At 44.9% G+C, this 25996-nt stretch overlaps 3 protein-coding genes across 3 annotated transcripts in view; 1 reads left to right on the top strand and 2 right to left on the bottom strand.

Moving 5' to 3' along the window:
- The window catches only part of gstcd (glutathione S-transferase, C-terminal domain containing), a 28022-nt gene extending 15990 nt beyond the window's left edge, over window positions 1-12032 (bottom strand). Inside the window, exons 1-4 of the mRNA XM_057034676.1 lie at window positions 11279-12032; window positions 10505-10912; window positions 8987-9256; window positions 6497-6590 (exon numbers count right to left, since the gene is read on the bottom strand). Of these exons, the coding sequence (XP_056890656.1) occupies window positions 6497-6590; window positions 8987-9256; window positions 10505-10912; window positions 11279-11692 (1186 nt within the window). The 5' untranslated portion in view covers window positions 11693-12032. The remainder of the gene's footprint in view (window positions 1-6496; window positions 6591-8986; window positions 9257-10504; window positions 10913-11278) is intronic.
- Window positions 12033-12308: 276 nt separating this feature from the next.
- ints12 (integrator complex subunit 12) lies at window positions 12309-15135 on the top strand. The gene is made up of 7 exons (XM_057034677.1): window positions 12309-12600; window positions 12855-13029; window positions 13151-13309; window positions 13577-13758; window positions 13838-13997; window positions 14092-14235; window positions 14419-15135. The coding sequence occupies exons 2-7, from the start codon at window positions 12874-12876 to the stop codon at window positions 14971-14973; spliced, it is 1356 nt and encodes a 451-aa protein (XP_056890657.1). The 5' UTR covers window positions 12309-12600; window positions 12855-12873; the 3' UTR covers window positions 14974-15135.
- A 51-nt stretch (window positions 15136-15186) lies between these two features.
- arhgef38 (Rho guanine nucleotide exchange factor (GEF) 38) lies at window positions 15187-23650 on the bottom strand. Its single transcript, XM_057034670.1, has 14 exons — window positions 23312-23650; window positions 20525-20709; window positions 20327-20444; window positions 20100-20247; window positions 19991-20008; window positions 18974-19173; window positions 18768-18901; window positions 18578-18682; window positions 18377-18496; window positions 17908-18300; window positions 17685-17822; window positions 17187-17388; window positions 16068-16363; window positions 15187-15704 (listed from the first exon to the last, which is right to left on the bottom strand). Exons 1-14 carry the CDS (start codon window positions 23538-23540, stop codon window positions 15522-15524), a joined length of 2469 nt encoding a protein of 822 aa, XP_056890650.1. The 5' UTR covers window positions 23541-23650; the 3' UTR covers window positions 15187-15521.
- Between the last annotated feature and the right edge of the window lie 2346 nt (window positions 23651-25996).

The raw sequence follows: 25996 nt of genomic DNA, 5'->3' as shown, positions 1-25996 counted from the left end.
TTATCGGCTCAATCTCTGAAGCGCCAATAGCTGAATTATAACACGGTTTATTACATTCAAATCTCTCACCGTCTTCCTTTTCTTAATCTTATCTCTCGAAGACTGAAAGAGACTTTTAAAACTGCGTTTCAAAGGAAAAGCCTGTGGAGAAACGAACCCGATCCACATTCAGCTGAAAATACTAATCAGCCACTAATGATGAAGCAATAGTTCAATGGCACGAGTAACGAGGCGTAATCTGAGGCCCGGCGAAGGCTGGCCGAGGGTTATCCCAACTGGCTCCTTCCTCCGTGTTAGCACCGCGACACCTCGCCTAGAGATTAAAAATGAATATTCATGGGGTGACATTTCAGCCCTCTCCTCTTGGAGTCGGGCTGGTGGCTCTGCATTGCAATGGGCGGCAGCTCCGACATCGCTGCAAACACTTAAACTCAGCTTTTTGGGGAGGGTTTTAAGTTGAATTTTAGAAATAAAGTGCCAATTATCCCAGTAATTGGAAGTAACAAAGGCTGCTATCTGCACCTCCGTGGTTACGGCTTATCTTTAAATCTCCAATTTAAGGGCTCTAATGACTTCAATTAATCAGGAACGAGGGGAAGGATTTGAGGGTCACAGCCTCCTGCCTGTGCGCCAACAGGAAATATGGACTATAACAGGCTATTCATGGAAATAGCCGCTAATGCTCGGTCAGGAAATTTTCCAAATCGTTTTCTCCAAATCACAATGTGTCGGAATCAAAAGGTGCGCGTTGGACACAGACATTATAGAATTCATCTGAATTGCTCAGATTTCAACCAAAAAGCCCCTTAAAAACACCTTCAAATATGGACTATCCAATACTACCTACGTTCAATACCCCACAATAACAAAATAAACACATCCATTCGGCGGATAGCCAAAGAAATTCTGAGCAGACAGAGAAAAACAATGAATTCATGAAGAAACTGTTTCAGTTTGAGTGCAATATGGAAGGCAAATTGACCTCGCTTTGAATATTAAGGAACGGATCTATAGCGGCTGTTCTCTCCAGGAACAGTTTTGTTCATGTCGCGTGACCAATGGCGGGCTGGGATTTGTTTAAAGACCTCTGGCTCTGACTCGCTCCACATTCCACTTTATTAAAAGTTTTGCCTGTAATTACAAAAGCGATATTTCAGAAAAGCCGGAACCTGTCGAAACTGCATTCCTCACAAAAAACTGGAGCCCGGAAGCTGCAGATCACATTCTGCTGGATGCAAAAACACGTCCCCTGACATTAAAATTTAATGACTTTGGTGATTCGCCGCCTTCACCTGTAGCATAAACATGAGGCTGATATTTGCACTCTTAAGGGAAATGTCAACACAAATGTGGGCCAGGCTGCTGTGAACGGAGGGACGTCTTCGGCCTGACATTTCTGACGGCCACGTTTTCCAGGCATTTTATTAATTTACAGCTTCATCTAAACTTCAGAAGTGGTGCAAGTCACCAACGATTCAAATCAATTCAGAAGATTTACCCTTTATTAAAATTGAATTTGGTGGTGTTTGTAAGCTGGAAAAATAGGGAAAAATATCCTACTAAAGCCCCTGGAGTGCCACATCCAGAGAAGGATGCCATTTTCTTTTGTCTGACAGTGACAGAAGAGGTCAGACTTGATGACCAGAGCCTCAAATAGAGACGTTGCCTATGAGCCGGATGACCAATCAGGTGCATTGAAACGTGCGCCGAGCTGTTGCCGAGCGGCTGGATGGGCCGAGATGTGCGTGAGTGCCAGGTGTGTGGACCGGGCCTCAGGCTAAACCTCTGTCTCCCAGCAGATCTCCGCTCAGGCTGACAGCTGGACAAGAGATTAAAAAAAGCTGAAGGAATGGCGGCCACAGTGTGGGTTCACGTAAAAACGGAACTGTTAGCTTCATCCCGCCATTCAAAAAAACAAACAAACTGGATAATATGACAATCAAATGATGATTAGGGTATCTTGGAGAATAAGTGAATCAGCAAAGATAAAATGGTGCGGAGTAAAAAGCTTTGAGTTTGAACAGGGACCTTGTGGGGAAATGTTGAGTTTCTGACCCTTACATCATTAGCCAGGAACAACTCTGGGCAAATATTTGACTTTTCCTCGCTGAACACACGGAAATGATTAAAATACAACAAAATGTTCAAAAAGCTGAACATAAACTACCAGGGAAACCTAAAATCCTCCGAATGGGTACGTTAATTGCTTATTTGTTTTTGCTTTAAACTCACTCCCACCACTAATATATTACTTTACAAAGTTCTGGTGGGGGTTCTGGTTGCAAACCTGTGCTATTTACACATCCAACACCTCCTGTTGCACTCCAAACACACCTGAGGGGGGTCTTACAACACTAAATGCTTATTTAATAGCAGCAGTACAAATAATAATCTCTGCAGCTCCTCTTAATAAGAGGAGCTTCCATAAAAGTGGAAGAAACAGCAACTCACATGACTGAACCTAATTCACTGTTCATACTTAAATATTTATAACAACAGTTTTAAATTTGATATGGCAATTAGGTATTGTCTGCAATGTTTATATGGCAACAATGAAAACTTCAGAGAAATGGTTTTAATGATAGACGGAGACATGCAGATCCAAAATGAACTGAGTTTATGAACAAGTGATGATGATAATTATCAGCAGAGTCATAAAACGTGGGCCGAAAATGTACATAAAGAAATACTGAAGAATGAGTGAAGCTTGATAACAGCAATGGAATAAATATAAAGAATAAAGAGAAACTTCCCCCAGAAATAAATGGGCTTTGACATAAAAATAAGTAAAGAGCTTTTAAATCTCTGCTTAATAACAGTGGGGTGGAACGCCTGAGGGGACATCACACCTGAACAGGAACACGTTCCTGCATCTGTAAAAGCTCGTTTTTACTAACACATGAACGTTACATCCAGTCAGTGACAAAATGCTTAAAGTTGTTTTTGGGGATTTCCATCTGTGATTCATTGTACACAAAATGTTTCTACTCCCAAAGTAATATTAGAGGCATCTGGAGCCTTAACGCGGCAGATGTTTAACACGTAATTTTCCCAAAGACTGATGAGCACATTTTACTTTATTTGCTTTGCTTTTATGGCAAAACATTTATCGGCTTCTTTCCCTTTTATTCCGACGCACATATTTCCCTTAAAGAATAATGTGGAAAGTCTGTTCACAGACAGATTAACATTAAATTTCCATTCCATGGTCCCATTTAAGGCAAGCTGCACTAAATTTATGTACCTCAAGGAATCCGTTCGTACAGGAGAATGTTTGATATTTTCCAGGGCGGCGTGAAAACGTGTGCAAAAAAAACTTTTCCAAACTTTACAAATCCCAGTAGACACCAGTAGTGTTCCTCCATCCCAAATTTCAGATTTTGACTGAACGTGATTGTTTTTTTTAAAATCCTTTGTAATCTCTGCTACTCATACCCTCACATCGGCGTAAAAAACACATACAAACCTACGATCATAGATAAAACTCTTTAGAAATATTAGAACGAGGATATCTCCAAACAAGGCTTTCTTGGGCATGTCAATCAAGTCCCTGCTGTTGTCAAAGCAACCTGCCAGACACACACGGTGCCCGTTTTCCCTCCACGTTTCTGCTGAAACCCAAGACAAAGACATGGGAACTCGTGTCTCTTTGTACCAAAACAACCCCCCGAAGGCCTAATCGCAGCACGTCTGAAACATGACAGCTATGCAGCTCTTTGCACCAGCTCTTTTTATAGACCTGATTGTCTAACGTCCCGTCTCACCCCTCCCCTGATAGCCCCACGTCTTTCTTCACGCCGTCTCACCACTATCTCCGTCTCTCGGTGTCACGCACTCCATCATCCCAACCTGCTTTATTTACCGCCGTCCCGCCTCCCTTTACTATGCGAGGCAGATGAGACACGGTCTCCTCGAAACAATGCCCCCCCTGTGTTGGCGTTCCTGTTTACCTGTCTGCAGACAGCCCTCAGCCCTTCGCAGGGGGAAGCTAAAAACCTAAACAGCTTCCATTTACAGGGCTGCTATTGTTCCTGTCTGCATACCTGAGCATCAATCTGACACTTCCTTAGCGCTAAATTCCAAACATTTATGTAAAAATATACACGGTAGATTTCTCTGGCGCGGACGCATGACTTCTTCATCCGCTTCGTCTTTACAGCTTTGGCTCAAAGCCAGAATTCTGGAGGAACCCATCAGTTTTCCGGGCATCTTTTTTGCCTGTTTCAAAGCCATTTTGTCAGTATAAACTGAAGTCTGATTTCTCCTTTAGGGGTGCGGATGCATGCAAATTAATAAGCTCCACTCTAATCTGTCAGTTTCAGTTTATATTGGAGAGTCAACCCGAAAAGTAAATACTCACTGGCTGAATATGCAATGAGTGCTGCAAGCACGCATTTAGCAGCAGCAACCGTTAAAGATTACTTTTCTAATAATACTGCAGGTATGGAAGCAGTTACACGGGTTCAACACAGGTGTAAGTCTGGGCGTTTGTACGTGTTGTAGGTTTAAACAGATAAAAAAGCCCACACATCACAGTTCCAGGTATTACATGCTTTTGGTTTCTGCTCCTCCTTAATTACACGGGAGCGAAAATGCCTGGAACTGAGCTGATGCTGCGGGAGTAGCATTCAGCAGCACCGTTCATCACACCGAGTGTGGCCTAAAGTGGGACACCTCGGATTTAGACCGTCTACTTTCCTCGCTCTCGGAATAACCGTGCTGCCCGAATCGTGGAGAGCACTTGTGCGCGGATGTCGGTGATTTTCTCTGAACAGAAACGGAATATTAAGTCGCACTCTAGCGTGGAACGAGTCCACGCGACGGGGAAAACTGGGAGGTGGTTTCGGTGCGTCAACTGTAATCCACCGCGCTGTACTTGAAATGGAAGCACGGCCGTTTCGGAAGTTTAAAAGGCTGCATTTCACTTCTATTGCAGACACGATCGCCACTAATTCATGAGCTCTTAACCTGCTGTGTGAACAATATAAGACTTTTGAAAAACACCTACGAGCATTTTGAACTGAGATGATTGTTTAAAACTTACAATACACCAAAAAAAGGTTACAATGAAACACTCTGTTGGCACTTTTTATGCTGCTTAGGTGCCGTAAAGCCAAACTTGATGCATTGGTACATAAACTGAAAAGAAAAAAACATTTTGGGAAAAAAGGGAAACAGCAGATGGATAAAGAGTGAAATGAAGCCAGAGGGTGTAATGATGCCTTCAGGCCAAAGCCAAAAATGATTCCAGTAACACACTTAGAGGCAAAACTCACACAAACCCTTTAGAAACCTGTGTGACACCGGCGTCGCCGTCACGGTCTGAAAATAACCTGGTAAAGCTCACTGATCCACTGCTAAAAGGTGTCCTTGCAAATATCTATGGGAGGAATATATTACCGTTACCGTCGCGTTGCCATGGAGTGAAGCTGCTGTCGAGACAGCAATACGGCGGCGTGATAGAAGCATGCACTTGTGGGAGTTTATGAGACCAGAACTGTGCATATTTTTCCCGTTTTTCTGCATCCCATGAAGGGTTTTTATATAGATTATTATATCAGGCGAACATGGAATTGAATCCCCAACATGTGATGTTCTGAGAATGTCCCATTTCTCTATCACAGTGGAGCAAAACAACAGCGGTAAAAGGTTCAGCAGCAATCATCTGTTCACTGGTGATTATCACCGCGCCTGCGTTGAGTCACGCTGCTGTTGTTTTTTTCCCTCTCCACTAAAATTTTACAGAAGACGCAAAGGTTGATTTTAGCTGTGACTCTCATAATTGTAACCATGGGAGTAATGGAAAAGAGCCATTTACGGGAAGACTTTGACAGGTTCTTTTCTGTCTAGTTATTTCTTCAGGCGGCCGTCAAAAGGGAAAAGGAGGTGAAAAAGGACATTAACATAAAAAAGGATGAAAATAACATGCTTCCCAACACTAACATTACTACTTATTATAGTAAGAATTTTAAAAAACGAATATGCAACAGCGCATGTGTTCAACACCATACAGGTCAGGAGTCAGCAACCCTTTTACAGGATCTTTACAGCTCCTGCTGCGATCAGCATCCATCCCATGGATGTCCGTTTGTCTCATCAGCGTCTGCATATTCTATTTCTGTCACAGACCTGCCTGTACCTCGCAGCATAAAGAAGCTAATGCATCAAGACGTGCTCTTCATAATTCATCATCACAGAGAAGCTCACAAACAGGAAGCTCGGCGCTGTCTCGGTAACTGCTGGGGTTCTTTTGTTGGGGAGGGGAACGGGCCACAGAAGTCAGGCTTTTTCATTAATGTAAATGATTCCACAGTCCTCCTGCTTGTTTTCTATAAGTGGATGAAAAGGAATCAGAGGCCGAGGATCTGTGTGGAGCCACGACACAGGACGTAGAATATTTATGAATGAGGGATTTTAAAATCAATTTAAATTAAGTGCAAAAGGGGTAAAATGAGAATAGGTGGGTGCTAGAGAGAGTCAAGGGTCATGACTTTACCTTCGGTGGGGTTGATGGCCTCTGGTAAACCGTCCCACGGGAGAGTCCAGTCGGGGCGAGGATGAGGAGCAAAGACCGCCTCGATACCATTTTCCTGCATGCCAAAACACCACGAAAACCCAGATTACCATGGAAATGTAGAGAGAAAAGGCAGAGATGAAGAGAATTAGCCTTGTTCATGACCTTCCCTACATATTTCTCATCGATCTACAGCTGAAATAAACAGCCTTGGTTTTTTTCTTCAAACTTGGCCTAAAGGACAAAGGATTTGTGGGATATGATTGAGTCCGTTTCAATCGGACCCACTCCGGATGATGGCCACAACCTGATGCTGAGACAAGGTCCAAGTAGGCAGAGTAACAGAAGAGAGGAACAGAATTTAGAGAAAAATGCTCACATAAGAAAAAATGGGTTAATATTTAAGTTTAGAATTCATAGCCTCTGGATCAGACATTAAAAAACAAAACTGATTTGGAGCAGCTCTGTTGACACAGGAAAGTCTGGACACATCTGGCATCCTGCCTGCAGTGCAAGAAAATCTCAATTGCTGCATTTCAGTTGGAATTAGAAATAAATAAGTACTTGTTATTTTAGCCCAAACTCACCAATCTATTCAGATGCAAGGATGGTGGAATAACAACAGCTTTATTCGTGCAAATCCACATGTTTTATTCTGAATTCTAAGCTCTTAAGCTGGATATTATTTAAAGCTTGATATATCAGCTGATATATCAGGTTATGAGTTTCATCCTCCGCTTTGAAATAAAAGAATTAACTTCATTTTAGCTGCTTTGCACATTTAGCTAGTTGGACAATTCACGACTTAGCGCACTGATGTATTACCCGCTGTCAGTTGTGCGGTCAATGACAAAATGATCAATTTGTGAGAAATAACAGTCAGATTCTGCTGCAGGATCTGAAAGGGGGGTTGTAGGGCCACTTCTGTGTACACGTGAATGGTGCTTTGCACCTCCACAGCTCACTGCACAGCCAGTGTCAATGGGCTCCATCACAGTTTGTTAACTGAAGTGAAACACAGGGGGAGTTAATAAGCCACGGGAGCTGTGGAACGGGCTGGGAGTGGGAAAAAAAACCCCGGCGCCTCCGATAAGCTGCGGCTCTGTGTAGGGAGGTGAAACATTCTTAAAAATTCAACCATTAACTGCCTCACTCTGACCCTGACGCTAACCCCACAGTACCTTACCCTAAACCAAGTTTTAGCTCTCGCTTTGTAAAAGGTAAGGATAAAAAAACCTCCTCAAAATGTCCAAATGAAGTGATTTGAAGGGCAGATTTATCCTCAAGAGAGCAACACATCCAGGCACATGCACTTGGCTAAGACAGCACAACAGCTGCAGTGTAGACATGATGATGGCGACAGGCAGCCCTCCTTTAATCCCTCTAGGCAGGGAAAGAATGGTAGCCATTGTATGCTTTGTGTAATTGCGTGTACACACATTCTTCACAGTTTAAATGTCTCACTTCAACCTGCCGTGAAAACTGCGTCCGTGTCCAACCGACTTTGTATTCAATGTCCATCCCACCCGGCACCCTTCAACCCCACCCTCGTCCTCTCTTCCTGTCCATGCTTCCCATCGCCACTGATATTGAGTCTAAGCCAGCCAGAAATCACAGAAATGTCTCAGCAAAGAAAAAAAGAGCAACAAGGCCAAGAAAAAAGTCTGAAGATTCTACAGTGAGTGGTTAGTCAGCCTTAAGAGGGTTTTCATAGAAAGCTATATGAAATTATTTCCCGGAAGCTAGGCCACAGAAATCTGCGAGGGCAATATTTAGTGCACTAAAGAGCTAAAAACAAGAGAAATATGTGTGAAAATCTTTGTCTTGCCCTTTTTTCCTGAGGGAGCGGTGTTGCATGGACACATTATGCTAATGCAGTGTGTTCCTGCTCCACACTATTTTCAGCTATTACCCAAACTACTTGGTTTGGCTATAAAAATGTTATACGTCACTAAATTCAATGCTTTTATTGCACCTACAACTCGCATTATAACGTCTGCAAAAAAGCAATCGACTACAGGCATCGACTGACCATTACTGAATTGTGCTTTTTAACAACTTGATGTGAAGAAATAAAATGATAGTCCCATACATGGGGATAATTCTTTAAAGAAATGTTTCTAGATGTTTCCAAATTGGCCTTACAAACCACTTCTGTGAGAAGAATCACGTGCGCAGACAGGCCATCTCTGCCCAACAGGTTATGCTTGTTAATTGTGCTAGAAGAAAAAAAAATTCCACACTCGTAAACAAAAAATCATCCTGAAAGCAAAACACCAGCTACATTCTTGGAGGCACAATTAGCAAGAACTTGAGTGTTTGAAATTACAGGGATAACCATTAACAACCAGTTAGGGGCTGACAAAAGACACTTGGAAACTTGAAGCCTGCATCTGTGTGTTAAAGAAAATATGTCTGGACACCAGAGAGATGTGGAGCACTAGACACAAAGGAGGAAAGGTAATTATTTACTTTAAGTTTAGTCATGGTGGGCCTGGGTCCACCAACAAAGGCGGGCTGCGTCAACATCCCATGGCCTTCGTTCTCCTCCACTTGGCTAGTGGGGTTGTCCTCTGTTGGCGACACTGGGGAGTCATTAATGGGCGCGTGGGGGCTGGAGAAAGCCATACCGCAGGCTTTGGCTGCCCGCAGGACCCCGGGTACTTCCTGAACATTGGCGTACCACCGTAGAAGGTGAGGGAGTTGAAGCAGAGCACTCGCCTCACAGGCTTGGAGGGAACACTATCAAAGAGAAGAAATGGGGGGGGGGACAAGAGAAAAACAGGGAGATATTGATTAAGTGACTCATCTGGCCTGTCATCTCCACTGGGGCGAGAAGTCAGGTTCCAACACAATTCACTGACTACGCAGCTGGACAGACAGGAGGGGGCCGGCAGGAGAAACACATCAAAACTTTGATGGCAGGAGGGAAGAATGAAGTCAAAGACAGTAATGAAGAGCAGTTTAAGTGCATGCGTGTGTGTGTGAGGGTGTGTGGAGGACAGGAGAAGGGCAGAAGGACACAGACAGACAGTAGGGGGGACTCCGTTGGGCCCTCACAGTCACGTGCAATGTGGCTGGAGATGGCCGTTAACAGGAGACACGCTAGGCTGAGTGTGAAACTGGAAACCAGTGGAGCACAGCTGACTGCTGTGAGAACTTCAGTTTGTTCCCACCGTCCAGGAATAAGAGGGCGGCAGCAGGGTGAGCTGGAGGCTGAGACCCACTTCACTTCCCAATCAATAATGATGTGTGATTGAACAAAACAAGCGCTGTGCTCTCTGCAGACCACTCTGGACAGCTGCTGCCAAGTATGCACCAGTTACACAACCAGAATGTCTGCAGAACTCTTACTGCAGTTTCCTTTTGGGTTACAAGTTTTCGAGTCTCGATTTGTCCCAGGGATGAAAATGTTCCCAAACCTAAGTCATCCCTCCCCTAAACGGTGTTATCGCTCTTTACCAGGTGGCTCTGGCACATCTGTGAGAGCAAAACCTGCACCAGCTCCGATGTGGAAAGTTTTCTTATTTGAAAATTGTTGCCAGGATGGATATGAAAGGAGACGTGTGCAGACTGTTCACCCTGATCAAAGAATTGAAGCTTAAATCACGCATTTGACAGGCAATCATAATAAAGATGCTACATACGTAGAGTGATGGGGTTTTGAAGTCACCTGTATCAGTCCCATGAACAAAAACACGCATTGTTTTGGTGGAATTGTCAGGAATTAGCTGAAAATCGGTGGTGTCTCAGTCTGGGGCTGAGAAGCAGAGGGTTCTCGGTTCAAGCCCCGGTGGGGACAAAATATTGGAGGTGTTCTGGTAGTAAGGGAAGGTGCTAGACCACCTTCCAATCATTGCAGAGGTGCCCTTCAGCAAGGTACCAAACCCACAAATGCTTCGACCACATGACGGTGAAAGGGCAAAAGCGGTTTACGAAGTCTTTCGGTATTAGGTCATGAGGTGGGAGCAGGATGAGATGGGCTCTTACCAGGTACAGGTAGATGCAAGGCAGCAGCACCACGTCAGTCAGCGTGAAGTACAGACCCTCAGCAAACACGTGCTCCAGAGGCGGCAACTCGGTGGTCTTCACTTTCCTGATCTCAGAGTTCTCCCTGGTGGCCGCGGAGGGAACTGAATCCACCGACAGCTTGGACAGAGCTGCCCTGAGCTCCAGAGATGATTGTTCAGAGTCCAGGCTCCTTTTGCTTTGTCTCTGCTCTTTGAGCTTCTGTCTCCGGATCTTGTCGTCATTGTGGACCTTGACGGGCTCGCCAAGCCTGCGCTCCAGCGTGAGGATGGACGGTGGAGGCTGCTTCTGTAGACTCGTGGGGGTTTTCAGGTGCGCTTCAACAGCAGATGGAATATCAATTTCACAGAGTCTGGTCCATTTGCTCACCTGTGCAGGAGGGGGGAAAAATATCAAAACGACTTATTTTTTTAATTGAAGGTTACATTTAAATATACTTAAAAACTGTCATTTGGTTCACATGAAAGTACAGAAAATAGAGTTCATATATTACCACAAAAACAGTCCTATATATTAAAGTATATTGTATCATTTAAATTCCAATAGCATTAACCTGTAAAGAACACTAATACAATAGTAGAAGTAGAAGTACAATAAGACTCCATAAATTGCTGTGATTATTACTGAATTATTCACACAATTAAATAGAATCTTAGTGTCCAACATCAACTTGCCACACATTTGAACTTTCATCATCATGCACGACAAATACAGACATATCTGTCTTCTACAAACCTCGGCACAAGCCTTTAAACACGTCTTCTTGAAGCCCAGCAGAGCCATCACATCCTTTCTAGAAGGGTCAGCCTCCAAGGTTTTGCTTATGATGTGTCTAAGGACCACAGCAAGCCCTGCTCTGCACAGACTCCCAGTCTCGTCCAGGACAGCAGGCAGACGACAGGCTTTCACTAAGAGAGGCAGATCTTCGAATTGAATGTCAGACACATCCAGAGCTGCTGGCACGTGACTTTTCAGAGGCTGGGAGCCCCCTTCCTTTGAGGAGACCAGAAATACTTTGAAGGATTTGCACTCGCAGTAGGACAGCAGGAATAAAGCGATGGACGTATGCAGGGGGAGATGCGGCTCATCATCTTGGAAGCCAACCTGCAGATAGAGGCTAGGGTGCTGCTTTACCTCTGTAGCTGTCATCGTTAAAAGTAAACAGATAATGCAAGTAAAATCTAGTCAGCTTTAAAACTTTGAGTCATGGATCTTCCTACGGCCAGTTGCAACAAACTATACACTTAAATCCCCGAGCACTTTCTGCGAATATAAAGGCATTTATAAACGACCCCAACAGGAATACGGATATGCAACACAACGACTTAAAATCACGTTGTTCTGTTAGAAATTCGGCTTCTTCTATCCTTGTTGCGACGCTAAATTGGGTCACGGCGCCTACTACTGTCTGGTAGTAAAACATACTCTATTACAATAAGGAAAATTCGTAAACTTACACTAATACATAGTATTTTAAGTATATATTTGTGACAGCTTGAATTAAAATTCAAAGACATTGCCAAAAATAGTGCAATGCTTTAAATCAATCAAAAATTACCCATGCTTGCTTCCTGTACATTCCGGACATATTTAAATGTCGCACACAGATATGGCCACAGCCGAGGCAATAAATTATGAATTCATAATTATTGTGTTAACCATTTAAGGAATATTACTACATTATCAAAAAAATGCATTTAACGTTGTTTTTAAATACATTCCAAATTAGATGTAAAGTAGAGCTGTTACGTATTTATCGTGCGACGCTGTGACGTCATTTAAAGCGCGCTGATTTGATGTCCGCTAACGGGTTTTCGGGGTATTGGTGAGTTAATTTGAAAGTCCACTCGACCCAACTAGCTGTTTCGTGAATCAGGATCAACGAGTAACCGAGTTATTTCAGTAACAGCCTGGGCTTTTCCGGATGCATCCAAAAGGGAAATTGTCCTTCCCCATATCCGTTCCGGCGTTTCCTTTTGTCTGATGTACCTATGAAACGTCGCTTGTCAGAAGAACCAAAACATCGGGTTTAAATTTTATCCAAAGTCGAACGAGAGGTAACGCAATCAAGCTGGAATCTACAATATATTTTTCTTTACAGATTAGCTATTTAAAAGTCCTGTTCTTTCCTTGTTAATAATAACGCCATCAAATGATTAAAACATAATACAAATGTCTTTACACTTTGAGGACTTGTGTTAACATGTCATAAGCAGCAATGTGTCAGTCAGCGTTAGGCATTTATAGTTCAGTGTTGATTGTAATATATAAAGTAATTCAACATCATGTGCATCTGATCTGATGATTTCAGAATTCTCGCCGTTGAAGCCATGGCTGGACCTGTCAGTCTGGAGTTGGATCCGGTCTTTTTAAAGGGTCTGAGTTACCTGCACTCCAAGAGTAAAGACTCGGCTGAGAAACTCAAAGCTTTACTTGATGAGTCCCTCTCCAGAGGAAGTGATTCCTCTTACCGTTTATTACAGAAAGTAAGGATTTAAAAACCGCACACTTCTTAACATTAGCACCATAGTTTTGACCGATTTCTCAAATCTCCAGTCTGTTACCAACAAGTATGTTGGGACCTCGTTTGTTTGTTGTGCATTTCAGGATATGGATACCAAAGGATCACTTTCGAAGCTGAGCTTGAGTAAACAGGACTCAAAGTCTTCTTCAAGTTCATCGTCCTCCAGCAGCAGCAGCAACAGCAGTAGCAAATCCAGCTCAGAAAAGAGCAAGAAAGAGGCTGAGAAAAGGCCTTCTGAAAAGGTACCGGACACGTTTCTTTCAAACAAACCAATCCAATTCTAGTGATTTTTTGATTTTTTTAATTTTGCACTGCTGGTGATGTCAGTTAGCTTCAGTTTAGTGCTGGTTAATTGATTAGGAAAGTTTTTACCTGACACATACTTGTCAACCATTTGCTCATTGAAACTGGGAAGTTAAATAAGTGATAAGTTGGTTACTCTTTTACTGTTACTCGGGTGTGAACTCTCTCTCCGTTCTCTCCCTCTCTCCCCCCTCTCTTCCACACAGGTCCGAGTTGATCTGGTTGACGTGGACCCTCCGAAAAAGCCCCGTTTGGAGAAACCAGAGAATCGTTCCTCCCCTATTACAGTTCAGACGAGCAAAGACCTCCTTCCAAACATCAGTGACTATGACGAGACCAATGCGGATGACTTTGCCATGGAAATGGGCCTGGCTTGTGTTGTTTGCAGGTCAGTCTGGATTCAATTTGAATGCTGCTTTAACATTCGTGTTCATACATTTTACCTGCTGTATTCTTCACCGCCTCAGACAAATGACAGTGACGATGGGAAACCAGCTGGTGGAATGCCAGGAGTGTCACAACCTGTACCACCAGGACTGTCACAAGCCCCAGGTGACGGATAAAGATGTGAATGATCCGCGGCTTGTTTGGTACTGTGCCCGCTGCACCAGGCAAATGAAGCGCATGGTGAGGAACCACTCGGTGAATGATGCATCTACCTGCGTAGGCTGTCAAAACAATAATAGATGTAGCAACAAGTGTGTTTACAAACCTCCTCCAGGCCCAGAAACCCCCACAGAAACCATCTCCTGCCTCTGCAACGTCGGCGCCAGTCGTGAAAGACCCGCTGGTGAAAAAGCCAGAGATTAAACCCAAACCTGACACAGCCAGCACCTTCCAGGCCTTCAAACGGACAGAAGTAAAGGTGTGTCTCCACGAGTCAGAGAAGATGCTCAGGGCTGCGGAGGGAGTCTAAACTTTGGGTTTTCCAGTTAATAAGTTATTTCAAATGATCGGATATTGACCCAAAAATCTGGGAAATAAACATTTCTTTGTATTTTATTTTAAAATGAGGTTCATTTTATAGCTCCACTGTTTATGGTTTCAGGTGTCCGCCACATCAGCCAATCCCACTGGCAGCGGCTCCTCCTCCGGCAGCGGTCTGACAGGTTGGGCCGCATTTGGCGCCAAGACGAGCGCGTCTCTTTCTGCGGGCTCCAAAACGGGCCCCCCTGGTCCCAGCGGCAGCAGCCATAAGACACTGACTCCATCTGGCCAGAAACCTGTTGGCCTGTCTGGGCTGGCTGGAGCCAAGTCCACCCTCGGCGGGGCAAAGATTCCCGGGAGTGGCAACGGGAATGGCTCCAGCCAGGCGCCACTGAAGCCGCCGCCACCACTGACGCTTGGCAAGCAGCCGCTCAACCGCTCCTCGAGCGCCGAAAACCAGGGGAAGGGGTCAGCCTCATCAGGGGGCAGCTCACCGGGCAGCAGCCAGGCGAGTGCGGGAGGAAACGGAGGAGGCAATGGAGGAGGTAACGGGAACAACGGCTCCAAGGCGGCAGCAGGAGACAAAGCACCGACATCCCAGGAGTCGCAGTTTAACGCCATGAAACGTTTACAACTGGTTAAGAAGAAAGCAGCACAAAAGAAACTGAAGAAATGAGGAACCTCGAACAGGAGGGGAGGACGGCCATGGAGAAGAACTTTAATGATGACAGGCGCACCCTCAGATGCGCAACTGTGCCTTGTTCTGTCCTAACAAATCAGTCCATTAAAAAGGCGTCCGTCACGTTTTATCAAAATTAAATCTTTTTGTAAACGGTCATTCTGTTTTTCCTTTTTTTCCCCTCATTTGAACACAAGTATTCAGCAGGAGAAATGGTAAAAAGATCCCATTTATTCGAAGCATAATATTTAAAATATAAATCAGGGATTCCTTCATCAATTATTTCACATGAGTAGGTTTTACTTCATTAATAAATCACTTCATATTAATATAAACTCTACAACACTGAAGTAGAAAAAAAGTGCTCAGAACAGTGCGCCATGTTCTCCTCCCATTCCAAGATCCCTTGAACACTTCATGACACGCTTCATGACCCTGAGTTCCTTCAGCTCCGATTTTTTTTCCATGCGCGAAGATGTTTTACAGCCGCAACTTTTCCAAACTGCTGAAGCGGAGATGTTCCCGATTGGCAACATAGAAAATCTCTACGCGTAGGACATCTTGCCAAGGTAGTTGGCAGGCACGTATCCCCTCTGCCCGTTGCACTCGGCTAACCACCAGTCTTTGTTGCCCCCAAGGTCAGAGAACTGCAGGATGCGAACGTGCTGGTACTCCTGCAAGGTCAGCTCCTGGTCAGAGCGGGCCTGGAAGGCGTACACGGCATAAAACTGGAACAAGAGATCAAATATGGGAGAGACAGGAATTTATTCTAGGAATTGATTTTGTTGGATTAATTCGGGATTTTGTAGGATTCATACTAAAAAAAAGGATCATGACTTAATAGTTAAAAAAAATATAGAGGTTTTCTGTCTTTGCAAAAGTAATAATCAAGATACTTTAAAATGTTTTCTACAGTTAACAGTTTTATAAAGTATAAGGCTAGAGGAGCTGAGAACTTCACGTGGTTAAATAAAGTGTTGCACTTTTATAAAATTCCAACAGGGGGCACTGTTATATCGATTTCTTGTTGGAATATGTTTATCCTTTATTTAAAATAAACCTTGCCAACAATCATGCTGTTTCCAACACACCTGCTGAGTGTCGTTCTCCAGCGTGTCCTCCGTGTCCTCGGGGCTCACTTGATCTCCCTGTAGTCCAGAGAGCGTTGAGCTGCTGTCGGTGGTGTTGAGGTTAAAGCTCCGCAGGCTGCTGCTGCCGCTGCCCGACACGAAGAGGCTGAGGTCGTCAAAGTCCTCGTCCACGCTCACAGGTTGCTGCTGTTGCTGCGGTTGCTGTTGTTGATCCCTGCACATCTGGCCCGACCGCTGGGAGTCTCTCAGTGGATTGTAGGGCTTGAGGAAGGTGGAGTAGACGTAGCCTTGAGAGCCTGATGGGGATGCAAAAGGGAGAGTTTGTCATAAGATGGTAAATTAAAGTAACTAAAGATCATGTTCTGTATCTTAGGAACATTAGAGAACCCCTCCACCATGATAAGGTGAGGAACCGATCCTGAATCTGTTAATTGACAGTTTTCATCACAAAAACTACAATTCTGCCATTGCATCCACAATTACTGGGTTAAACTATGGTATGTCTTTCAATAGAATGTAGGCACCAGTTCCATAGAAGAAAAGCTGTGCAGCATCTTGTGCTGCATCCTACAAGTCTATGGAATGTCATTTTGGAGACGAGGAGGCGTGTAATAGAGCCAGAGAGACAGAGGTGCATCTGGAGTTGTGAGGCAACCTTCAGCAGAGCCAGGCAACGAGGTCCATCACCAACAACCTTGAATCACTGAAGCTCCTGGGACTGATTCTGGTGTGCTGAGGGTTTGCTGCGTCTGCAGCCTCGTCTACTCACAGGTGCTTTCATGTGATATCCTAATGCCCTTAATGTGTCTGACAGGTAGTGTGTGAAGTGTCTGTGCTGAAACACACACATCCTTCTACTTCTGTCTTTATGAAGACTAGGCATAAAGCGTTACCCAGCTTACCCTAACCCACAACCCTAACCTTGATCCAAACCCTAACTTAAACCCAATTCTATCCCCAACCTTATAACCGCATCTTGAACCTCAAACAGTCCTTTGAAAGTTGTGAGGACCAACCAAAATGACTTTATTTTCCCAAAATGTCCTTATTTTGCTAGTAGGATGGGGACTTTGCTACTCAGTATGTACAACACACACACACAGACACACACGTGCTTACCTCCAGTGTGAACCAGCCAGCGGCTGCTGCTGCCCGATGGGTCCGTGTCCTCTAGCAGGGCCACCAGCTCCCCCTCCAGCAGGCTGAGGTCCTGCTCCTGACAACCATTGCATTTCCTCTTCAGCAGGTAAAGGCTGCTGACTGGGTGTTCTGCCAGGAGCTTGGCCCGCTGGTCCTCCGTCTGATGCTGCACCTCTGGCATCTGGAGGGGAACAAAGTCCAGAAAGGAGATGATATGAAGCAGCCCTGGCCTGTGAGCGCTGGCATTTCTTATCATTTTAGGAGTGCAAAGGGGGGACTTGAAAAGGGCACTCTGGAATATGCAAATCTGCATCTGGTTCCCATTCCCCACACATATAAATGAATAAATCACAAAGGGATTGAGACCAAGCGGGAGATTTCAGTTGCTAAGTGCCTGGTGCAGCCCTCTCTGTCCTTCTATGGTCTGAAAAAACATCCCTTTTGCAAGCTACACAAACAAAACTGCTGGGTTCTTACTGTCATTTTTTTGTCCCGTTGTCTCTCGAAGCTGACCTTCCTCTCCATTAACTTCTGTGCGTTATCTTTGACAAATGTCAGATTGTTGAGCTCCTCCATGATGCTGTTCTGCACCTCGGCGGTGTTCGACAACGGAGCCTGGAAAGTATGAAACGTTTGGGTTTGACTGTTAAAGCGACCAAATGAGCAGAGGTTCTGAAGTTTTGTCTCGTGAGTTGCTCACCGGCAGCTGATGAATGGACGGCGAGCTGACGAGGATTCGTTCCATCAGTCTGCGCAGCAGAGTCACGATATTCACCACGGAGTTGGTCAGGATCATATAGGCCGCCGCGTTGAACCGCTGCAACTCCTCCACAAGCATGGCGTTGAGAGCTTCGTAGTCCCTCCTGGCAGGTCCGGACGTGTCGTCGGAAGGAGAAGCGGTGGTGGTGGAAGAGGACGAAGAAGAGGAGGAGAAGGAAGAGGAGCGCTCAAGACGGCTGGAAGAGGAGCGCTCAAGACGGCTGCAGTAATCCAGCAGTTTGTCGTAGCGCTTCTGGATGAGCTTCTGTGGGCCCGTGAACATGCCCTGCAGGGAGGAGAGCGGTGCCAGGACCGAGCACTCCATGCTGTCTTTCTGGTGCAAGAGAAACCAGCATCTTTAATTGTACCCTAAAATGACTCCACATAGAGTTTTTTTGTTCAATACTCACAAAGTGCTTGTAGGGATCGTTTCCATTCGTGTGTGTAGAATTGATGACTCCATTTTTCTTGGGCTCCTTGACGATGGTCTCCATGTCCTCGACATTCTGGACGGCCACAGACACGAGCTCCTGCAGCAGGTACGGGAAGACTTGTCAGAATGTCCGTTAAAAAGAAAAGAAAGCCTGAACGTATTGGCCCAGAACCTCTACCTGAGTGTGCTGCAGGTACCAGTGGACGTTCTTGACCAGCTGCCTCACTGCTTTCTCCAGGCTCCTGAACAGCTTCTCCTCTCTGTCAAACGTTTCGTCTCTCACCTGTGGAGATCGAGCATCGCGCCTCAACGTCGTCCTTACTTCAACAAAACTGTCTTTCTTTTGGCCGGAGACGTCTTTAATCTACCTGTGGTTCAACTCCGGTGAGGATCTTGAGATATCCGGCAAATCGGTCGCCCTTTTTACGGATGGAGTGGATGTTGAACTTGTTCAGTTTGCCCCTCAGCGTGCTTTCGTCCTCCACCCTTCTATACTTCATCACTGCAAACAGAATTAGAAAGCCTTGAGTCTAAGGACGCGCCTGGGTGCCCGTTTGTGTGTGCGCGATCTCACCGATGTCCTTGCGTCTTCGGAATTCATTGATGTTGACGTTGATGATCTTGGTGGTGGTGAGGGCCTCCTGCAGCGGCCGGTAGTCTGGGTGGTCTTCGGGCGTGGCCTGCCAAAGCTCGCCGAGCAGCAGCGGGTACTTCATAACTCTCTGCACTGGTTTGATGAGCAGCGAACCCATGTCCAGCAGGTTGGGTTTCCCTCTGCGAACAATGACCGAGGTGTCACAATTGGACTTATTTTCTCTGGAGCATTGTAGTTACCGATTTCCTGTTTTTATGTAGTTTTGGATGAGCACATGTTTACTTCCTCATCTGTGAGGTTCTGCCCTGGTCTGATTTGATTGGTCCTTTCAACCTTTTCTCACTTGTATATTTAAGCACCCTCCCCCCCCCCCCCCACACACAACAACATTTTGTCCACATAGCTCTGTTTTGGATCACCACCATCCTGCCCAGCAGCTACAGCTGTGGCTTGCCCCCTGCGTCAGGAACGCCCAGTCAGAACTTCTTTTTGTCTTCTCTGTTTTCAGGAATGGGTTTTTCTTGTGCTTGCAAGACACCAGCACTGGTTCTTTGGATCCTTTCACTTGGCATTCAGTTAATGATTTGGTAATCCGAGACAAGTCACCAGTGAGTGTTTCTGATGTGAAGGGGACAACAGCAGCAGCAATGTTGACACACAGTCTGGATGAAACCCGATCGAAGCTCCGGTTAGTGGTTCTTCCCAAACAATGGTGCAAAAAAGGGAATCTTCTCTGATTGTTTGCAGTGTCTGTGTCTGTTTTCTGACGTCCTTTAGTGTTTCTAGTCTCGTCTTACGTTCTTTCATCTGATTGAGCATCTGATTGCTAAACTTTGAACTCTTCTCTTCTCTTATGTTGTGTTTATTTGTTGCTCAGCCCCTCTGTTGGATGTTTTCTGACAACCTAACTGTTTATTTTTAAGATGAAATCCAGTTTCACGTTATCATTTCATCCCAAAAATCAAGAAAAGGCCAAACGAATGAAGCGATACTTACCCTTGCTCGTAAATTTTCCTGTAAATACAAAGATAAGGAAACAAAGTCACATATTTAATGATAAGCGGTGACATGCGACCGTGATATTTACATCGAGGAAATGACTCACTTCAGAGCTGATATACACGTGGCAAAATGCTGCTTTATTTCATCCTCTTTCTCGTAGGATTTGAGCGACGTGTTGGCATCATCGTGATGGTAGCAGTAAATCTTGTACACATCCTCTATTGCTGCTTTCGCCTGGATGAATATTTCCCCTTCAGACAGAAATGAGATGTAAGCTTCACAGCAGAATAAGAGGCCGAGCAGTCGTGGCGGACGGGTGAACGCCGTTACCTATGACGACTGCCTCTTTGTCAAGCTCGGCAATAGCCTCGTGCAGTCTGTGAAGGAGCGCTGCGGACACCTCACACACAGTTTCCATGTTGGTGAACATCCTGTCCACATCAACAACCTGGCAGGACACGAGCATCGTAACGTCAGTTGGTTGTCATGGAGACAAGTTAGGCAAAAGTTGTGACGATCAGCGTTTACCTGCAGATTCCTCAGAGGCTGCACCACCTCTCTGATGCACAGCTCCAGGTCTGTGAGGTAGTCTTTTTCTGTCTGCACCAGCTCCTGGATGACCTTTGACCTGCGGTTCATCTTCCGCATTCGAATTTCTTCGGGGTCCATTACCGGCGAGGTGGGTGTGGACATGTCGTGGGGCGTCATTTTCTCTGAGAAAAAAATACATTGCGCACTTTTCACATTAGAGAAAATAGTGCCTCGGCCGCGATGGTGCGGCCCGTCAAGCCGTAAGTTCACATTTTTTAAAAAAGACCTTCGGCCTTTGGGCTGATGCTGCACGCTCAGAAAACCCAGCAACCATCACAACATATTCGTCTGACACTTGTGTATTTGACAGTGATCTAATTTATTTAACTTGACACCAAATAAGCTCACTTTACAAGTCAGTCAGGCCTCTCTCTCTCTCTCTGACTCTCTCTCTCTCTGACTTTGCATGACAGACAGAGGGGGGGTCTATTCAGAGGGAAGAGGGATGCTTCCGTGACACCACACATGGTTTTCTTCCCTGGAGTGAAAGGTTGGAGCGTGGCTGGGGGTGGAGTTTGAATGTTTGTGTCAGGTTACGGCTCTGATCGAGGCGCTGATGTAATGCTGCGCCGTGCTCAGGCATTCCATCTGCTCCCCCTGCCCACGGGGGCGAGCGTCTGTGGGTGTGGTGCAAACTGAATAGACATACCTGCGCAACACCTGTGTAGACATTAACAACTGTGAAAAGATCAATTATGCTCAGCTATTTAGCTAAAATTGGTGATAGAGCTTGACATAATTAGAAAATTACAAATCATTCTGGGTGTGGTTTTTGAGGCCTGTGAAAGCTGATCTGCTGCACTTGCTCATGGATGAAAGGACATTTCCGACATCTCTTTAAATGCAAACTTGTAATCCTCTCACTCTGCTATCATTGGTTATCGGTTTTACATTGAAATAAACTTCTTTGATTTGACAGCTTGAGTGCATAAACCCTTAGTCCCACAGTTAATAATTAACTGATCAAAGCCTACAACAATAGAACCCACTGGGTGAGGCTTAAAATACATCTTTCTGCATTCCTTTTTTTCTAAAATAACAGCAAAGAAACAATCATATGTTAAATTTCTGACTGCTTAACAAATAAACCTGAGGAGGAAACCTTCACTCGCAATGTGTGTATAAGGAGGGTTGGATTTTTAGCCGATTCCTGCTACTTTCAGTCTAATTATGTGTAAAAGTTGAACTGGAGAGCAGCATCCTCCCCCTCCGACACATCTCAGACCCACACAGCCGTAATGTTGGGTGAGGTCTGGTTGCCGGCACAGGAGTTCCCATGAAAGCGGATACATGCTTTTCTCTATTCAGCCCTGTTGAAAGAAAAAAAAAGATCCAACCGGCAGACCCAGAAGTGAATGCGCGGCTTGGTGTATCGTGTGACCCCCCCTGCTGTGAAAAATGGCATGTCGGTGTCTGCTGTTCAGGAAAACTCCAAGAATTATTCTAACCATCCACCATCCAGCTGTTTTAATGTTTAATTTAAGGGAACCACTTGGAGTCTTTGTTTTATGAGCATCCATTCATACAAAATAAACAGGGCTTTGTGTTGGTCAATCATTGCCAGACCCATCATGCTCATTTACTGTAAATAATAAGACGTATTGATTGCATGTTGCCATGACGTTGCACCCCGACGAACCTGTCTGACGAGCAGATGAGAGCTGGCTGTCAAACTCATATGTTTCCTCTTTCAGTGAAGTCATTGTTCTGTCAATATTTGCAGTGGTAATACCACAGCGCATGTCTGTTACAGCCCGTCAGGGGGGGACCTAAAGCCAGGCCGGGCGAAAGAGTGGTTTACCAAAAACAGATCCGTGACCTTCTGTTTGTTTTTGACAACCTTGATGCAGGTTTGTCATGAAAATGGCAACTACAGACGGTCTGTGTTGCAGGTAAAACACAGGCGCCGCTGATAAGGAAGTTGCGAGACTAAGTCAGTAGGCTATGCTGTTCTACTTTAGAAATGAGTCACGGCGGCACGTGACACCTATTGTTCATGGACATAAAACAGGAACACTTGCATATTTTATATTTTTTTCATTTTTCTGGCAAGTCATCCAGCCGGTGGCACTGGGATTTTGCCTGAAGTGTAGCATTCCCTCTCGCTAGCTTCACCCCGGGGACAGGTGAAGCCAGTTTTTCACAGACAGGATTGCCTGTGAGATAAAAAAAAAAAAAAGCCCGCGTCAGCATTTGTGATGAGGCAACCTTCATCTGAATTAATGATTTGTTATCTTGGCCCCAAGCCTTCCGGGGTGCCGGAAATGGCTACTTTTCCCTTGAAAAAGAAGGAGCGAGCTGCGAGGCCATGCGTGTCACACCTCCGGAGACTTTGCCGTGACGCCCCGATGACGATGGTCGGCCCGTCTCTGTGCCCTGATGGTGCCGGGAGCCGGTGTTTACCTGCAGGTCTGGAACATTTTTCAAGCCACTCCTCTGGGCCTGAGTTTGAAGCTCAGTTTGCATATGTGGCTGCGTCCCTGTGGGAGTATCTCCCGCTCAACACATAGTAACACAACAGGTGCCTGGTGTCCAGCGCCAGACAGTGATGCACTTGGGCTGCCTGTGGTTCCTTGGTTGTTGACCCTTAAATCCCGAATCTCTGGTCTAATTATTAACTTCCTGGTAACATATCGACAGTCATTAGAGTTTTGACTCCTCGTGTATGTCTATGCATATTGTTGCCATAGTTTTGACCCCTGGGGAGGTCATTATATGTGGTACCTTTAAGTTTAGCGCTGTACTCCGTCTTGTCAGACTGACTCCTCCTCACCAGCGTCCCCAGGTTGATGTCGCCCTTCACTGTGTCTTCAGCCACGATAGTGTCTGTCTTTCTCCTCTCCAGGTAGCGCAGGAACACAGGTCTGTTCCTCCTCTTGATCCCCTTATCCTTTTCCTTCTCCTTCTCCTTCTCCTTCTCCTTCTCACCTCCGCCGGCCTCACTGGGATCCATGTTGAGGCTGTCAGTGTCCCCTCGCCGCTTCCAGCCCAGCTGAGAACAGGGAGAGACAGGCGGGAGAGCCTGGGAAGTGCACCAGGTGTAATGTCCACTGTGCACTAAGTCCCAGCTCTGCACAGGTAATTTAGCCCCTCCTCTTTGTCTACCTGTCATGAGAGTGACAGTATATGACCACGCCCCCTCCCTCACTCTCTCTCTCTCTCTCTCTCACTCTCTCTCTCTCTCTCTCTCTGGATCATATGTTTTCCCTTTTTGATGTTCGGGGGGAGGGAAAAAGGTTTCAAGGCAATTTACAGACAAGATCACATGATCAAATATTGAAAGTGGAGTACAAGCAGAGAAAAACATATGACGGAAAGAAAATGTTTATGTAAATTCACAATTAAACATATTACATATGTAAAAAAGAAAAGTGCAAAAAAAGTAAAAAGCTGCCAAACAAGAAGAAAGAAGAAGGAGAAGTTGAGGTGGAACAGTTTCCTAAAGGGAGCTGTAATATTGGACATTTAAGATGTATCATAATGGCTAAAATCCGATGGATCACATGGAAGCTGCAGATTAACAATGATTAATCACCATTCAAAAAATGGGCCTGACAAATTCAATTTGTATTCTCTGCTGTTTGTTGTAGGAATGGAAGGTTTTTAGTTTTAATCTACACTTAATACCGTAGAACACAGAAATATTCTTTGCTGTTTTGTTTTGTTTGTTGCAAATTTATGAAAAAGAAAAACTAAAAGCCAAGCCCTCTCTGGGTGGGAGTGTGGGTGACTAGATGGCTGTTCTAGCAATACAGAGGTTGCTAGTTCAATCCCATGCCCATGTTGAACATGAAATAGACCTGAAGCTGTGTCTGATTGAGTGTGATTGGTTATCTAAGGTGCACGTGGCCCCAGGTGAGTATTCCCCAGGTGCTCTCAGAGACACTACAAATAATTATATGTTTTATGACTGAAATCAGAATGTGAATATGTGTAAACAAGAGTAAAGCGTCAGCATCTTCTCTAAATAACATCAGGTTTGCAGAATCATCGAACCGTGTAGTCGACCAAAGGAGTGGAAACTCTGCGCAAACTTGCAACTGAGCAAACAGCTGAAGCTCCCGTGTTTGTCTCAGTGACGTCATGTGACTCCGGGTGTGGCTTTTCATTGGTGCGTCCCGTGATGGACAAATGCAGGACACCTGCGGACAAGACACACAAGACATCCATATTTGAATAAGATTATAAGCACAAGAAACTCTCTTCTTAATGAAAGCTAATAGCAGAATTTACTTTTTAATGTAGAAACAAAATCGTGGAAAAAATATGCAGTCTGTTAATGAAATCCGTTTTTGAGACACATAGCTTTTTTTAATGAGTGCTTGTTAGATAAAAGACAAGAATGTGTGCCTCAGACGACTGATGGGTCGATCCGTGCTGCTCTGCACTTGAGGAATGTCGCTGAGGATTCGCCTCGCAGGCAGAAAACAATCAAAATTTCAAATATTTACCATCCATGTCCATCCACAATCACTGTCAGGTCATGTGACCTTCAGCCCTTGGCTGTAATGAACAACTCATTATATGACGTGATGGTTATATTTACATGTTCTGGGTTTGATCTGTGCTCAGCAGCCCTGAACCCTCATGGCAACAGTGTCAAATGCAAACATGCACTTTAAACCATCGTTTATGATAGCCGTAATGGGCCTATTTGTTTGAATATGGAGCACTGTTGCAGCAGTAAAACAGGCACATCAAGCAGTCCGAACGGGGTGCGTGTTTGTTCAGGGCCGAAAAAATTCATGTGGACTTCGATCTGGAGAAGTTGACAAATCCGCTATCATCGGGTTCAAAAACATGACATCATCGGGCTTATTTACTCACGTGGAGATAGAATAGAACCCACATGGTGCTTTGCAATAAGCAGCAAGATGAGGACAGTGGGAGTGAGGACATTTGAGCTGGTCCTGACAGCTTTAAAGATCAATTTGAGGGTTAAGACTTGGTTAAAGGCTCAGGTAGGAATTTGGTTAGTTAGGGTTAGATGTTTGGTCATGAAGGTTAAGGTGAGGGTCATTTTGAAAGTGAGAGTCCTTCCAAAGGTAGCATAAAGACTCCATAATCATATGTCAAAGATATATTACTGCTTTATAATTTATTATGGTGCATATTTAACTAACAGAGGGAAAGGGGCGGGATTTAATTAGCTTCTTCTCACTCCTTTTAAACATAAAAACGTGTTTGTTTTTCCTCTCGCTTTAAAAAAAATATATTTCGAGTTGTTTTATTACAATGTGTGTGCGAGCTTCACCGTCATCACCTGCAGAATATTTTGCATTGCAAATATACATTTTCAATCTCTGCCTGTAAAAAGAAAAAAGAAAGAAAGAAAGAAAGACACCTTTTGTCACCAATAGGTGTACGCTGCACGATTGCGAGTCAGAAATCGATGTAGGCTGCAAAAAG

Source organism: Takifugu flavidus, chromosome 6, assembly GCF_003711565.1.
Source record: "Takifugu flavidus isolate HTHZ2018 chromosome 6, ASM371156v2, whole genome shotgun sequence".
Taxonomy (NCBI): Eukaryota; Metazoa; Chordata; class Actinopteri; order Tetraodontiformes; family Tetraodontidae; genus Takifugu; species Takifugu flavidus.
This window is presented reverse-complemented; position numbering and strand designations above follow the sequence as displayed.